At 39.9% G+C, this 17,255-nt stretch overlaps 2 protein-coding genes across 13 annotated transcripts in view; one reads left to right on the forward strand and one right to left on the reverse strand.

The window, feature by feature from the left end:
• The first annotated feature begins 2,462 nt into the window (after positions 1–2,462).
• Positions 2,463–7,943, forward strand: g6pc3 (glucose-6-phosphatase catalytic subunit 3). The gene is made up of 6 exons (XM_028029491.1): positions 2,463–2,836; positions 3,651–3,757; positions 3,844–3,934; positions 4,016–4,134; positions 5,102–5,243; positions 5,331–7,943. The coding sequence occupies exons 1-6, from the start codon at positions 2,619–2,621 to the stop codon at positions 5,665–5,667; spliced, it is 1,014 nt and encodes a 337-aa protein (XP_027885292.1). The 5' UTR covers positions 2,463–2,618; the 3' UTR covers positions 5,668–7,943.
• Positions 6,941–17,255, reverse strand: part of tanc2b (tetratricopeptide repeat, ankyrin repeat and coiled-coil containing 2b) — a 158,199-nt gene continuing 147,884 nt past the window's right edge. For 10 of the 12 annotated variants that reach the window (XM_028029480.1, XM_028029478.1, XM_028029476.1 and 7 more), the window contains 6 exons: positions 17,069–17,201; positions 15,466–15,495; positions 14,178–14,269; positions 13,847–13,993; positions 13,572–13,672; positions 6,941–12,661 (listed from right to left, as the gene is read on the reverse strand). In XM_028029480.1, coding sequence (XP_027885281.1) covers positions 10,600–12,661; positions 13,572–13,672; positions 13,847–13,993; positions 14,178–14,269; positions 15,466–15,495; positions 17,069–17,201 — 2,565 coding nt within the window. In that variant the 3' untranslated portion in view covers positions 6,941–10,599. The remainder of the gene's footprint in view (positions 12,662–13,571; positions 13,673–13,846; positions 13,994–14,177; positions 14,270–15,465; positions 15,496–17,068; positions 17,202–17,255) is intronic. The other 2 variants (XM_028029479.1, XM_028029477.1) reach the window with 1 other exon arrangement.

Genomic DNA, 17,255 nt, shown 5'->3' on the forward strand with positions numbered 1-17,255 from the left:
CTTGCATGTTAATACACAATTTGATCACTATGTTGTTTTATGCAACCTCTGCAAATGATCAGTTCAGCTTTACTGAATTTTAAGTTCAGTTGACTTTTTTTTTCTTCAAAATACATTAGAGAAAATTAGAAAGTAGAAGAAAATTCTGTTTTTATTTTGCAATTTTACAACTTTCTTTAAGTAAATGGTTCATTAAGTAAGGGACTTGAAAGATAATAAATATGGTTGAAATTAGATAATTATTTGACAGAAAAGTGGATCTGACTGGTGGTTTTGATGAAGGCCGATCGTCTTTGTTTCTGCAGAGATCACAGTTGAAGTTGGTAATAATCTGCACAGCTCTGGATTCTGACCAGTAAATAAGGTTTATTTAGTTCAGAAACATCAAAACGTCAAGAAGTTCGCGATTTACATTTAAATTAAATCCAGGCTGAACATTTAATTAAGATCTGTTGACTTCTAGTTGCATAAATAACAGTGTTGAGTCGTTGACTTTACAGCAGCCCCTCATACAGGGTATGCATGTGGTGACAGTGGAGAAGAAGAACCAGTTCCAGTGTTAAGTGTTCATTAGAATTTAAAGTTTGAGAATGAAGAGGACTTCTTCCCTTAGGTCCTCCACTCAGTAGCATCTTTCTTTTCAGTTGGGTTTTTATTTTCCATCACAACATGGTAAACATTGATGAAAATAATTTCTGATTTCTTATTTCTCCTGTTTTATTTGTGTCTGAGCAGGGAGAGTTCAATCAGGTGTCCACCAGCAGCTTGATGGAATCGGACTCCGGTACCATCAGCAATGAGCCGAACAGGTCGGCGTTGTGTCGCTACAACTTGCTTCTTTGAGGCTCCATTGGTGGAAGAGATTTGAGATCAAACAGCCTGAAAACGGCCTCACTGTTGAGTTTGAGTCGCTACATCACATTGAGCCGATGGACACTGGAAGAGTGGAGATGCAGCGAGCTTCTCCTGCTGGGCAGATCTGAGAGAAGAAAATGAGGATTTAACTATACCGTCCTGATGAGAAGCTGCTTTTAGACCCAGATAAACACCATCCATTCCTGGTTCCCTTCATTCATCTGTCCTGGTTGCCTTCATTCATCAATTCCTGGTTCCTTCCATCATGGTTCCCACTCTCCATCCATCTTGGTTCTATTCATCCATCCATCCGTCTGTCCGTCCGTACGTCCATACATCCATCCAACCAACCTGGTTCCCTTCCATTCCTGGGAATTACGTGAACATTTTGATTTCTTTACAGGGACGTTCTGGCTATCTCTTAAAATAAAAATGAATAAAACCAGAAAATCCTGGGAGTTTGTTTTTGAATGTGGAGATTCGACATGAAGAATCCTTTGAGATGACAAAAAAAGAGACAATATTAAACACCGGGGACAATGTTATCCCCAGTGTTATCTCAAATGTTTAAAGTTGTCCAGGAAGTTTAATGTTGTCCCCATTTTTTAAAATTTTATCTCCAGTGCTTAGCATTGTCCTTGATGTTTAAGGATATATGGTTAAATGGTCATTATTGCTATGTTTACTGTATCTGGAATGTTTTACTTTATCTCTAATGTTTAACGCAAAAGGTAACTTTTCTGGAGATGAAATTTGATATCTGATAAACATTGGCAATAATGTTAAAAATCAAGGATACCATTAGGCATTATCCTTGATAGAATAAAAAATCGAGGACAAAGTTAAATATCCTGGATATTAAATGCTAAACATCAGAGATAAAGTTAAACATCCCGGATGGCATTAAAAAGCCACGATAACACTGAATGTTAAACATCAGACGTAACGATAACCATTGGTGGCTAAGGCTTAACATTGGGGCAACTTTATTTTCACACAACTTATTAATTTGATTTCAAGTCTCCAAATCTTGGAACCTTAAAGTGTTTTTAATTTTAAAAAAAATAGCAATTAAGTATTGGCAAAGCTCAATGTAATTTTCACAGATGGTGGAAATTGTCAGCAGCTGCTGAAAGTTACTTTTAATGTAACTTAGTTACTCTCCAAATCAAGTAATCAGTAATCTGAGTTACTTTTTCAAGGAATAATCAGTAATCCGATTAAAGTTACTTTTTCAAAGTAACTATGCCATCACTGCCAATCAGATGGTGAAATAGGCCAATTCTCACTTGAATGGATAAGAACTTTGATTAGCAGACCAAATTCCCAGAAATCGGATTTATTTATTTTAATTGTTGCCAAGTGTTAGATGTTTAACTACATCCAGTTTGGCTCTATCATCTAAGTGGCCTGTACTCCCTTTTCTAGCTTGATATTTTTTAAAAATCTAATTGTTTGGGTTATAACAAGTATTTGATTTTGCATAACTAATTATGCATAATTAGGATGTATTTTTGTAGATGTTCAATTTTACTTTAATTCACATAGAGAAGCAAGTATTTTTCAAAAGAGTAGCACCGGCCAATATATAACTGTTAAAGAATTTGACGCATTAGAACAAACCATCATAACGTTTATGCCGTTTCTTCACGTTGGCTCGCACAGCCAGTCAAGCTGGCTCGGGCACGAACGACACATCCGGAGGATTTCAATTTCAGTCATTATTTCTACCGATCTAATATACTTTAAAAGACGCCGTAGAAATGGAGGTGATACACACCAAGGGTATTTGGATGGCAGAATATCTGCAGCAGCAGACAAAGAACCTAGAGCAGTTCTGGCTCACCATCACTCACTTTGGAGATCCTCAAGTAGGATTTCTGTTCGTGTTCCCTTTAACTTATTTTGTGTGTAATCGATTGGGAGTTGCGGTGCTGTGGGTCTCAGCGCTATCGGAGTGGTTAAACCTGATGCTTAAATGGTAAGACCGGAAACAGGTGAAATAACAAAATGTTGTTTTTGATTTACAGCTACAGTTACGTGGATATGTAGGATCTGAATTTCGTCTTGTACAATAATCGGCATAACTTATTTCTCTACTCTCACGTATGTCTCCACATTTTGGTTAACAAAATTTGAGATTCTCTTGTATTTTACTTTAGTAAGACGTTGTAGCTTCCGGGACAACACCGCAGTTCCTACTCTATATGTTGTCCGTGGAGGAACAGACTGTAGTGGAACCATAAATATAGGAGAACAGACTCCACCAGAGTCCTTGAACGACACTTGACGCCACGTACGTACGGCAAGTACGTCAGTGTCGACTCCATGTTGTGATTGGCATTTGGTTGAGACACACGCAATTCTCCTTGCAATTCATTTTCAATAACTGTTGATATTGTACAAAATAAATATTTTAAAAACAAACAAAAAAGTATCAAGTGGCTGGAATAAAAACAACAGCTAAATACATTTAAAATAATAGTTGTGCAAGCTAATATTTAGTGGGGTTTAGATTGATTATTCTTGTAGCAACTCTGAAAGCTTTCAGTTGCTTTTGTTTTCCAGCTTTTTTTAACTGAATGAAAACAAACATTTAAGTGGAAGTCTAGAATCCTTAAAAACTTGAGATAATAAAAAAAAATCGAAATTTTTGTATGCAGACGTTAGCTAGATGTAGCTTTGTAACTCTTTTTGGACTAAAAGAGGCCAGTTGTTTTGTTTCATGTCTGTTCTTGATCAACCATAAATCCCAATGGATTTCTGGTTTTCATTGTCCTTTTGATCTCTCCAAGGGTGCTGTTTGGAGAAAGGCCATTCTGGTGGGTTGGTGAATGTCAACTATTTGTCAACACAAAGCCCAACATCTCCCAGTTTCCATGCACCTGTGAAACTGGCCCAGGTGAGGCAAAAACTAAACACACACAAATCATATTTATCACCCTTCATTTGGAGTTCAGAGTTCCAGATTTGGTGTTTGTTTCTCAGGCAGTCCGTCAGGACACTCGATGGTGACTGCTGCAGTCTGGTGGGTTGTGGTGCCCCCTCTCAGCTCCTTTCTGCACTCCCACACTCACTGGTAAACAAAATGAACGAAGTATGTTCGAAAGGAAAAGTAAGCACGAAAGTCTTAATTAGTTTTCTCTTTTCTTGTCCACAGTTGGGTTATATCAGCTGCTCCCTATCTGATTTACGGGCTGCTGCTGGGTGCCGTTGGAATATCCAGGATCTTTATCCTGGCTCATTTTCCTCACCAGGTTGTTACTGGTATCATTGCAGGTCTGAATACAGAATTATTACACGTTTGATATATTTACAGCAATGCCATCTGCCTATGATGTAGAAACCCTACAATTAAAGGCATTTAGATTGATTTATTTACATCTTCCTTACTCTGGCCTCATTAATAATAACACAGTGTTAAAATGTGGAGTTTGAATCAATTTACAAGTCTGGATAAGTTTAGAATCAATGAGAATTGAGTGTGAAATAAATCGTTTTTATTTGACCTTTGATTTGCCACAACCATACTTTTTTTTGTTGCCAAATCTGACAATTTTGGTGTTTGATTTCTTGACATATAAATCCAATCCAATTTTTTTTAGCTATGAAATCCCTATTTCAATAGCTATTTTGGCTTTTAGATACCAAGATAAAAGTTTTAAACCAACAACATGTTTAAAAGAAATGTCAATGTAAAAAAATGTCTTGACTGTTTTTTTTACTGGTCTTTTTTTAATGGCTACTTCAGGGTGTTAATATTACTTATAGTGAGAAGAAACATGTAGGTACAATTAAAAGAAACTTTAAGATGTTAATCTAGCAGCAAAATATGAATAGTTTTGGTCTTAACCGCAGATAATAATGGCTGTAGGCAGGAAGGATCTTCAGTGCTGGTCTGTATTACAGAGGTTCTGAAGAAGCCTCTGACTCAAGACACTTTGTTATTTAATTATAATCCCATGAAGATGATTCTTAGGTATTTCCATCATATTCTTCATTCTTCCTGTACAGCCACATGTAGTGGGGAAGTTATCAACAATGTTTTATTTCTGATTACAAAAGTCAACTAATTCCACTGAATTATTTCGAATGTTATAAACAATGCTTGAAAACTGATTATGTAAGAGCATGGAAAATGTATAGAAACCCTAGAAGGATCTGAATTTCTCTTTAAGAATCTGAAAACACTGACAGAGGTTATTGTTAATTATTTTTCATACCTATTTGAACTGATTGCTTCCAGGTATCTTTCTGGGGATTTTTCTTGTCCGTAAAGTGCCAGAAGGGCGCCCCCTATTGTTCTTTGTGAGCTTCAGTGCAGGAATGCTGTTCAGTGCTCTGATTCTGAATGCTGGCCTGCAGCTGGTTGGCATTGACCTCTTCTGGTGAGGATCTTAAGCTGATGGAAGATAAATCAATGCTTCTACGAGTGGCATCCTGTCTCATGTGGTTTTATTTCGCTTATTTTAAAGGACTGTCGCTTTAGCAAAGAAATGGTGCAGCCGTGCTGATTGGATCCGCTTGGACACAGTCCCATTGTCCTCCCTAGCCCGGGACTGTGGGACCCTTCTTGGCCTGGGGATGGCCCAGTACTGGAAGCAAGGCGGACTGTCGTTCAATCACCGCGCTCTTTCCCTGGCTGTGTCATCCGTTGGGCTTTACCTCATGTACATCCTGCCGTTCCCTGACAAATCACAAGGCCTCTTTTACTGCTTGGTCTTCGTCAAGTTCACCCTGGTGCCTCTGATTGTCATGGTGGTCAGTCCTGGGCTGGTTCACGTTTTCACACGCAAAATGAAAAAGGATTAGAGAGGCACTTCTTCACACAAGTCCAAGTTCTCTTGTCTTGAGTCTTTTACTCTTCTTACTTCTGAATGTTTCAACTCTAAATGTTATATTTCAGATATACATCTCTATTTAATGGTGTTAAACAGGAACCAAAAATTTATGGTCATTTCTTTTTATAAGTGATGTGATCAAGTCACTTATTTTTAGTTTGTCAAAATATTTGTATCTTTGACAATGCACTTTAGCAATTTTCTGGAGCTAATTGTGGGACCTTTTTGTTCCTCTGTTTCTGGAACAAAAACAGAAATATTTCCAAAAGTAGCATTGTCTCTTCTGCAGTGAACAGCAACAGGAGGAGGAACTACTGTATGTACTCTGGCATCTCATTAAAAGTAGTTCAATTTGTAGGAAATGTTTCATGGATAGTTTGAGGTTTCAAGACCATTACATTTGAAAACCTCAGTATCCTTTAATGCAGCTTACACTGGCCCGTGCATATAAGGCGACTTAACGTTGTGTCAAATTGTTTAAAGTTAACAGCACTTTCACACATACCAGATGTGCCAAACGTTAGATTTAAATCACTTTTTTTTTTTTTACAGGCCCAGGTGTAAAGATATTGGTGGCCCAGGTGGTCGAGATATTGAGTCTATGCTATTTTAAACTGTAGTTTTTTAGAGTCATTTACTTTTGCAGCAAAAGGGAAAAAAAAAAATACAAAAACAAAACTATTTTACTGTGCAGTTGGACACCTGTTTTTTTTATGCTTCCTTTCTGGACTATTTAGTTAAATCCTTTGAAGAGCCAACTAAAAAACATTCCTTGCCTGTCAAATTTCTACATATTCATAAAGTAGCTAATTAATCCAGATCCACAAAGTCTTAACACTTAAATCTTTCTTAATAGGAAGATTTATTTTTGAATTGAGGAAACATGTCAATGTTATTCAAATTTATACTAATATTTTTGATTTCTGTTTCTACAAATTAAAAATTCTATTTTAAGAGCCCTTAGAGGATTGAGTCCAGATTTTTTTTTTTTTGCCAGGGTATGGAAAGAAAAAATTGCTAACATTGTGCAAAATCTTGGTTTCATGTTGTTTCATGAGTTTGATACTCTATCACATGCAGATTAACATCTTTTTAGCATATCTATGCAATCGACAAGTCAAAAAAATAAATGACTGACATGCATGACGTGTTTCAGTTTATAACCATTTATAAATATGTTCTTTTTTTTAATACATAGTTTGGACTGTACATGTTACAATCAGTTATCATGAGATAAAAACACATTCTTTTTTAACATTTTTAATGAAACTTTATCACAGCGATCTGAAAGCTCACATTTACAGACAAGAGAACTCTGCTCAGCAAGCAAATACGTTAAAAACTAAAATAAAGGAAATCTTTTACTCGTCTGGTGAGGCTGAAGGAGAATGATGACAGTTCGGGGACAGCAGTAGTCTCCTTATCTTAATCCCGACACCTTATCACACACTGCTATACATGTTTCTGCTGGAGCTTCATGGAAAGAATAGAACATGCATCGGACTATTTACAGCAAACCAATATACACGTACAGCTCGAACTCGAACGCCCTTGGACTCCCACAACTGAACAAGTCCTGTTTAAGGTAGGTATGATACAGTTGACCTTCATTTCTCTGGTAGCTGTTAAAACAGGAGACGAGGAGGAAATCTCTCTGTTGATCATCTTTATCTGACATCACAAAGTAAAAAGCTACAGACAAAAAGCCTATAACTTTTGTCAAATATAACAAGAACTTGACTATTTTTGTTATTCCACATTACGATGACTCCAAATATGGAGTTTCTGGAGAAAATACCAAGCTTTATTATTATTATTCTATAATTCTATTCTCTTTCAGCAGATTTATATTATTTCCAACATTTGTGCATTTAAGAAGCTGTTCTAACATAGACTTTTGTTTGTTTGTTTGGAACAAGGTGAGACATGATTTGGCCTTTAAAAAACAAAACGAACCCACAAATCCGAGCCGGACCGAGTGCAGTATCTAAACCACTATATACAGCTTGTGCTAGAAAGTCTATACATCCTCGCCAGTTTTAAAAACGTCGTTCTCTCCTCATACCGTCACTCACCACCAAGCTGAAAAATTATACAGTAATGGAATCTATGACAGTCTGGCCGCATCGGACGCAGACCCACGCTCTCCAAATTCACCAAGCGCAACAACCAAAGTAGATAAAATATATAAAGTGCACCCTTAGTTCAAAATGTAAGACGTATTCATAGGGCAGAACTGGCTGGGGGGAAAAATTATGAAAATAATAAAGCAGAAGAGGGAGAAATGGGTAAGGAGATGCATTTGCTTGCTTGTAACCTTTGAGCACTAACCCGTCACTATTTCGAAGGAGGGACAGAACCAAACTTCAATGGTACTTTCGATGTTAAACTTAGTTAACCAGTTAGTTACTTATCACTTACTCAGACAAAACTGTTTTATTGCAATCAAAGCTGACTTCTGTTATGTAATTCCAACAATTAGAGCCACTAATTAATAACGAATAGCTAACATACTGCAGCCAAATCGCTGAGTGGATATATAATGACTCTTTAGAAAAGTCTGGTTTTAATTACGTTAAAAAATGTCTCTTTTCAAAACATTTCCTGCGTATAATGCCACATGTCCCTGCTCTACTGAACAGAAAAATAAACTAATCTGTTTGGAAATAAAAAACCTAAAAAAAATCCTGGTGTCATAAGTGTGTTCAGCTTTAGACAAATGCTTTCTTGGACTCTTCAATTTCAGGATTCAGTGTTATTGAATTCACTTCCACAATCAATTATGTTGAATTTAACACTTGGATCCTTTAGCTAATCTATAAAAGGATCTCGCTGTACAAAATTATCCCTGGCCCTGGCAGAAACAAAGTAAATTGAGTATCATCTTGGGGAAACAACTATCTAAATTTATTTACATTTTACTCCAAAATGTATAAAAAATTATTAAGGCCCTTTAAGATTAGCAAGGGAAAACATTTCTATATAGGCAATAAAGCAAATAAAGTCTTTTTATAATTGCTCAGCAGCTTTTTGCATGTTTCCACTGGCATCTTCATGGTTTATCTTTGGTGATGTGCAACTGCTTTGAGGTTGGAAGGTTCTCTTTGCAATCACCCTAATGCTTAGCTCACTCCATTAGATACAAGTTGGGATTCTGGCTGGGCCACTCCAAAATGTTACTACTTCCAGTCTGAAAAAAATTTGTAAAATCAAGAGATAACTTTAAACATTAGAGCCATTGGCAAAACATTGTATTTTAATGGAAAAAAAAAAAAAAGCTCAGCTTTTGGGCCACATCCTTTGCGAGGGTGTTGCTTCTCTTAAGAAGGAAATGCTTCGAGAATGTGGATGAAATTATAAATCAGTCAGTCGTGACCTCGAATCTTCAGATATCTGGTAGCTAAAATGAAGACGCATTCCAATTTTCAATATCATAGTGAGTCCAAAGAAAAAGGATGACTTCACCTGATGAAAAGTAAAGTTTTGAAACGGCTGAGCCAGAATCCAGAACTAAATCAGACATAAAATCTTAAGAGAGCTGTGGACCAGGGATGTCCTCACAATCTGACAGATTTAGAGAACTTTTAGAATGGACTAATACCAAGAATGCTGAACACTGTACAGTCATAAAAAAAAAGATTCTCAAATAATTACTTTAAAGGTGTTCACACATATGCAACCAGGTTATTGCATCTTTTTATTTAAATAATTGTCCCTAAAATATATTTAGTTTTTAATTTCATTATGCAGAAGCTTTGAAAATGGGCTACTTTTTTTAACGTCACAATATCCAAACAGTTATATAGGACGGGTGTAGAAATGAATATACATATATGAATATACCTTTCTACACCCGTTGTAACAGTTGTGTTGCCAATTAAAAGATAAAATTTAGATTTGTTTTCAGCATGCATAAATCCACACAGAAGTTGCAGCCTGACCATTTTTTGATCATCTGAGTAAGAGTTTAATTATCAACCTGTTCTAATAAAGTTTCATTTTGGGACATATTATCAATCCTTTGTTTAGTTTTTTTGTGTTAAAAAAAAAAGAAGCAGAAATGTAAAACATGTGGTCTATACCTGATCATTTAGGCCCCTCCACAAAGAATAAATCAACAACTTCAATCTTAAATAGTTTGCGATTTGAAGCAGTTGCTTGCATCTTTCGAAACAATAATATATCAAAGCTTGCCTGTCCCTCATTTTTCGGAATTGGTCAATTTTCCCACCTCCATATGACTAGCAGTGTGACACAGTAGCAGGGCTAACAGAATAAAATTTAAAATGCAAACTATTCTTTGCTTTATCTTCTATGTACAATATATAACTTAATTATAAATATTGTCATTTTTCTCTAAGTACTGAGTCGTAGAACCTTTTGCTTTTTCGGAGCAATGTACAGTATTGAACAGATAATATTGTAGTACATAGAATAGAGCCTACACAGCAACCTTGGTTAAGAGCACACTTTGAAAGAACTTAAGATGAGCAGAGAGTCCACGAGCAGAGTCTGATGAGGAGCACGGTCACTCTTTCAGTCCCATCTGGGGTGGTCACTTGTGGTCGCGTTGTGCCACTCTAAGTCTTGGAAGTGCACTGGTCAGAGAATGAAATGAGAACTCAGAAACTTTCTGTTGTTCAGCCTGTGTGCAGATTATGATGATGATGATGAAATGATCATTTCAGTATCAGTTATGTTTTTTTCATATAGGATTGCGTCTAAAAGTCTAAATGTGGTTTTCTCTCTTTGACTGGAGTTGTCTCTTAAGAGTTCTTTTGCATGAGTTTGTCCAGGACACATACACAGATCACATGTCACATTTTTTTGTTTGTTTTTATTTTAGATAAATATTCTTGTTCCACCCTCACTTCCACTGACGCGCCAAGTCCAAACTGTCCACTCACACATTCGACTCCACAAATGGTCTCTTTGGTTTGATGGGGGAGGTGGGGCCTTGGGTCTGGGAGTCACGTGACAGCTGGCGGTACATGTTGTCCTGGTAGGCCTGTGCCACTGGCAGAGTCCTCGCCACCTTCACGTCAGGGTAGGTGGGCACCTGGCTGACCCGTTCCAGAATATCACCAGTGCCACGAGATCCATTGGCCAGCTTTCCCAGTGAGGAGGGTTGGGTCTGGGAGTAGTAGTCCTCCTCCAACAGGTGTCCATTTTGGGCATTGTTGGTCTTGTTGTAGTAGGCGATGTTGCCCAGAGATGCTGGGGGACTGTAGGTGGAGCCCTGCTGGACTAGCTGCCCAGGGGAGGTTGGGCTAATAGCAGAATCCATGGAGGTCATGGGCCTGGACCGTCCGGGCTGATGCAGGTACTGTTGAGTCCGAGCGGTCTTGTCTATGATCCCCATGAAAGGCGTATTCCTGGAGCGGGTGGTTTCGCCCTGATATAGACCGCCACTCTGAGAGGGAGAGATCGGGGAGATGTCGTCACAGGTGCGCTCATATGTGGCTTGCAAGGGGATCTCCATCTGCTGAATAGAAGCGGAGGGCCTAAAGGCCTGAGCTATGTTGGAAGTAGACCCAGCTGAGATGTTGTTGCTAGAGGGGGAGAATCGCAAGCCTACACTCTGAGAATGGATGAGAGGCCTTGGGGTGGGCACATGCTGCTTCATCTCAGTAGTATTGGCACTCACGGGACGTCTCACCATGTGGGGGATCTCAGGAGAGCCCAGCTGACAGGGAGGCATGGCGTTTGCACGCTCCAGTACGTGTTCAGAGACTGGGTAGTAGGCTGCAGACTGGCTGCGGCTTATCTGAGGTGTCTGGCTGTAACGGATGCCCCCTGGGCCCCCGCTGCTGGCGCGGTAGGCAGAGGAGGGGCGCTGGGGTAGCTCATCTTTCAACAGGTTTGACTCCATGACCCCTCCTCGGCCGCCGTGCTGACAGAGGGCCCCAGAGCTGAGGCTGGCCTGGACCTGGGGCATGGACCGCCCGTCCAGGGACGGCTGGTACACCAGGCGGCTCTCCACATCCACTGAGCCCCCCTGATAGCGACCGCCAATGGAGTGGCCCATTGGACCACTAAAGCTGTTGCCCAAGACGTTGGGCTGGTTTGTGCGGACGATTTGAGCGATAGACGGTTGGAGGCGAAGACCTTGGGCTTGGTGATGTTGGGAGGCTATCGATGGCTGTGAGGTCAGCTGGAATGAACGCTGGCTGCTCATCTTGGAAAGGGGAGATTTGGGTCGTCCAGGGAGCTGCTCTGTCTGGTAGCGCACCGGAGACCCAGATTGCGATCTGTACAAGCACACACTTTCCAACGGCGGACTAGCTCTGTACTGAGCAGCCCGACGTAAAGGAGAAGGCGGTGGGCTCTGGTGATCCATCCCCTGACCCCCGCTGCCCATCGGAGGTGGGCTGAAGCGGTAGGACTGTTGGTGCACTGGGGAAGTGTGAGGAGGGCTGTGTCGGTAGTGGGAGTTTTGATGAGTCGGAGAGAGAGAGGGCGATGGGGGCTGGTATGACCCTCGAGTTGGGGAGGACATAGAGGAGGAGGTTGGAAGGTATTCATAAGGCTGGCCCATGGGTGAACCCCCAGCTAAATAAATCTGATCCGGGTGTGTGGGGGAGAGAGGTGGGCTTTGTATGATGGGAAGACTTGACGGATTGGTGAGAGATTCTGGAGGAGGTAGTGCCAAAGACATGGCCTCCAGCTCCTGCTCTAAGTAGTCCTCATCCTCAAACAGGTCCTGGACAGGCTCCATGTCCTCCAGGCGGGGCTCAGGTGGAGGGGGAAGAGGCATGGACAGGGACAGGGACTCCTCCTCCTCTGGAGGTGGTGTTGGGGGAGGTGAGGGTGGAGGCTCCAACTCCATGTCCTGCTGCTGGTGTTCTTCCTGGTTGAGCTGATGACATTCCTCCTCCACCCTCTGGAGGAGTCGCTGAATTTCTCTGTTATTTGGACATAGTTTTATGGCTTCATTTAGGTCCTCTAAGGCTTCAGGAAATTGTCTGAAAACAAGACAAAAATAAAATTTTTAGAAAAAAGGTCCGCAACACACACAGAGTATGAGTACATCTAAAAAATATAATAAAAGAAAGGAAGATGGTGATGAATATTTTCACTGTTTTCCTTTTTGTACCCGCCAGCGAAATATTTTTTGAGAGCCAATCATTTGAAGTAGTTTTTGAACAACTGATTCAATCACAAGCTAATTAAACCGGAACAGACGGTAAAATGTTTTAGCTTCAGCTAAATTTTAAAATTGTTTGGTTTTTATTCATACTATTAGCTTTTGGTATCTGCCAATTTTATATTTGTCTCATTAGTTTTACTAAACTTAATTTTATTTCTATTTTGTCATCTATCTACCTGTGATAATTGTTTGTTGTGAAGCACAACAAACAATCATCAGTTGAGGCTGTTGTAAATGTGCTATATAAATAAACTTTGACTTGACTTGACTACAAAGTTAACATATTATAATTTAATATACAATATAATATGCTTTACTTTACAATTGACATAAATTATACTACGAATAGACAATTCTATGATAATTTTCAACGATAAGTATGGTCTCAGGTCCACACAACGTTACCAATCAATAGTTTTATTAGATGCATAAGTTGTGCCTGAGAGAAAACACTTCAAACGACAGCAACCTTTCATTGGATCTTAGAAGGATGAAGAGAATTATCCTAAAACCTTAGAGAACAGGTTGCTGCCTTGTACAGACAAGGCAAAGGACACAAAAAGAGAGCAATGAACCTACATTTTCAGAGAGATACAATGGCACTCTATAGGTAAAGGACAGGAATATGATTTGGAGAAAGAGTGAACTGACTCAGGTGCTAAGAAAGGTAGTGGAGAGTTACAGTGGGTGAACCCATGATTTTCAGAAGGATAAAAAGGAGGTACCTGCTGCTACGTTTGGCGCGTGCTCTGGCATAATAGGCCTCATACGATTTTGGTTTCAGTTCAAGTGCCTTGGTAGCAAATTCCTCAGCCATCCCAAAGTCCTGCAAAGATTGAAATGGATAAAAAATGTGATGAACTGCATTAAAAACATGAAATGACTAATACATAATAACCTTGCATGAGGTTAAATCCCAGTACGTTGACTTTTTTATGCTTTTTATCTCAGTCATTTTGGTACTTCTCCATTACTCAGAGCAGAGTAATCGCAGACTTACATTCATTTTCCTCCGACATCGGGACAGGTTGAGGAACAGTGATACTTTGAGTTCCCTGAATGTCTTGAGGTCCTCACTAAAGCCTTCACGTGGAAACTTTTTCAGAGCGTATTGGTAACGTTGAGTAGCCTCCTTTACCTTCCCCTTCTGTTGGAAGAAAAAAAAACAGTTTTTAACTTCCATATATACAGTATCATATTGTGTCCTATCCTATGTTTCTATGCCATGCCTTACTTTTATTATTATTCAAATGTGTAGAGATACATCTGAAAAACCATTAAAATAAAAAGAATGAAATATGCACATTAGACTGAAACGGTGGTTCTCTAACCTTGTAGAAGCTGTCCCCCTCCTCAATGAGCTTGCTGAGTAAGATGATCATTATGTCAGGTTTTGAGGTGGCCATGGCCCACGTGGCTGGACCTGCACAACACAGGACGGAGAGGATAACAGCAAAAACGTGGTGAGAAAGACAGGTAGTTAAATAAAAATCAAAAGGTGTAGGAAGGAAAGTTTAACTAGGAGACGCACCACAAACAACAGTAAGACCACAAGAATCAGTACAACAGTCAAAAATGGAGAATGGAAGAGAGAAAACAGGCAATCAAATGCAGAGGAAAGATAAAACACATCTGCTCTAAAACCTCAATGTGACCTCGCTTTGGAACTTCAGGCTTCAGTCAAAAACTGTTTGCAAATGCTCCATTTTTAATCTAGAAGACAACTCCTGAAAGCAATCACAAACACAGTCCAATCGGTTTTAAAAAAATATTTCATGTCATGTAATGGATCAAACATCTGCAAACAGAACTTGGTTAAAGCAAACTTCTAACAGAATTAGTGATATCATCATTTGGAAATCGTATCTTGTATTTCAGCCACAATAGAGGAGATTCATAAGGGGGCAAATATTTTTACAGCACTGTAAGAAAATGCTTGTTTCCACATGAAAAAAACAAACAAAAAACAACAACAAAAAAACAACCCAGCGGACAGATTTGTTGCCAACTAGTGTGTGTGTGTTGTATCTGTGCAGAAGCAGCTTTTGACACACACATATACACACACCAACCGATGAAAACTATATGAGAACTTGCACAAGTAGACATGGTGCAGGTGTGGTGAACAGCACAAGGCAAGCAGAGTTGATGTGAGAGGGATCTGTAGATGTTAACTGTCCACTGATCTGCAGGTTGAAGGAGAAATGCTGCCGAAACAGCCAGGCTGACACAGAAGGAACATCTGAAGGATGACTGTGGGTTTCCATTGCAGTCTACAAACACATGCACATTTGGGAAAATCACTTCCACATAAGCAGTAATGCTTGTTCCTGTCATGCATTTGCGAGGTGAGAGGATATTTCAGCATGATGTCGCAGGCTGGAGGCCGGGCATGCTTTTATGAAACCACTTTGGCGTTAGCATCTACCTCTAGACAATCCCGAGCTCGCCACTGTCACTGCTAATACCTTTTTGCATGTTATTATTTGTCAGTTTGAGACGGATTTTGGTAGCTAAGCTCGCCTGCTGACACTTAAGGACCACACAGACAACACAGAGAGAGGAGATAGAGCTGTCAAAATGCCTGGTAGGGTGAGAGGTCGACAGCCTTGGCTTTACCTCGGGGCCGACTGGGCAGCGTCTGACATCCTGGCGCCGGTGAAAGAGGCAGGGAGGGGGTTGGAGTGGAGGCAAGAGTGAGGTGGTAGAGGGTGAGTGGGTGGGGGTGGGATTGCCGGAGAAAAATAGTGGCGTGGGAGTGCAAAAAGAGTAAGAGGAAAGAGAGAGAGCAGGTGGGTGAAAGAGAGGAAGAGGTGGTGGTGGATGTTGTGGAGGAGAGGTGAGAAAAGGAACACAAGCAGCAGTGAGAAGCGAAGGAGGTAAGTGCCTCAGCAAAAAAAAAAAAAACAGATACTGAAAAGAAACACCGCAGGCGCTAATAACAACCTGTCTCTGAGTAACTGCAGAGGAATGGAGAACGAAGATGTGATTGAGAGAGAAAAGAGCGACAGAGACAAACAGAGGCACTGAGAGAAAATTATAAAAAGAGGAAAGCCAAAAAAAAACAGCAGTACAGTTGTATAATAATAATAAAAAGACACATCAGAGCTATAGATAGCTGAGAAGAGGCAGCAGTAAGCAGGGGGTAGAGTCCATGGCTTGTTGCCACAGAATACAGCAAAGAGAAAGATGCATGTAGAGGAAAAACAGGAGGACTTTCATCTATGGATTCACCCTTTGTAACCTTTCCATGCAGCTCATTCTCCAACTGCACTGCAGAATGTTTGACCAAGATGCTACTTCAACTTTTGTTTCATACCCCTTGAACTCTTTCATGTTTTCTCAAGTTTGTCAAATACAAACTTAGTGTATGAGAATTAGATGTGAAAGAGCAACGAATATGAAGTATGTCCCTACTAGTTTTATACATCTAAAGAATTTGGACCAAAAGCATGGATGAGTGGCCTGGGGGTGGGCACAGATATTTTTCTGAAAGATTTTCAAATGGATTTAGAACAGGACTTTGACTTAGCCATTTTAATACATGAATATGCTTCGATCTAAACCATTTCATTGTAGTTCTAGTAGTTCCATGTGCAATGTCCCCTACATGAATTGTGACCTTAAGCTGCTCTTCTGATGGCTTCCATTCAACAATAGCAACGTTCCTACCACAATTGATAGTTTAGTAACTTCACTACTTTGAAAAAAGAAACAAACAAAAACAATTTCTTTGTCTTTCTACTTCATAATTATGTACAAGAGGAATTGGTCTATCACATAAAATTTGTTGAGGTCTGTGCTTATGCCTTTTTGCACCGCAAGACGTGCAGTTTTTGGGGCCACAGTCAGTGTATGTTTGTTTTTTCTCACTGCAGGAAAGAGTTGCACATATTTATCTGCTTGATGTGAATCCTCCGTTCAGCTTGCTGAATATTATTTAATCCGAAAGGAAATAAAATGCATGTCATTGAATATTGAGCATGTCAATATTATCATTTAAAAACTTTTAAGTGGGGCCAGGTTGACCCGGATCTGAGTGGGCCCCGTCTCTGCAGTGCAAAAGCGGCTTTTGTAAAGGGCCAAAATGTTCAAAGTTCCAAGGCCTGTAAGTACTTCTCCAATGCACTCTATCTTAAAACATTCCCTTCATGATGTCAAAGATGCTGCATCCATGGTGCACCTCATTAAAAGGCTCCTCAGTCTCTCAAACTTTTCTTACCAATCTTGGCTCCTTTCTTGAGCAGGGCCACCACTACCGACGTGTTTCTACAGCCCACTGCTCGGTCCAGAGGACGCATGCCACTGTAGTCGACGTGCTCTATCATGGCCCCATGGTCGACCAAGAACTGGACCTGGGAAAAAAAGTTGATACACTGGAAAAAGCTGATTTCAACGTAACTGACAAA

The sequence above is a fragment of the Xiphophorus couchianus genome, chromosome 10, assembly GCF_001444195.1.
Source record: "Xiphophorus couchianus chromosome 10, X_couchianus-1.0, whole genome shotgun sequence".
Taxonomy (NCBI): domain Eukaryota; kingdom Metazoa; phylum Chordata; class Actinopteri; order Cyprinodontiformes; family Poeciliidae; genus Xiphophorus; species Xiphophorus couchianus.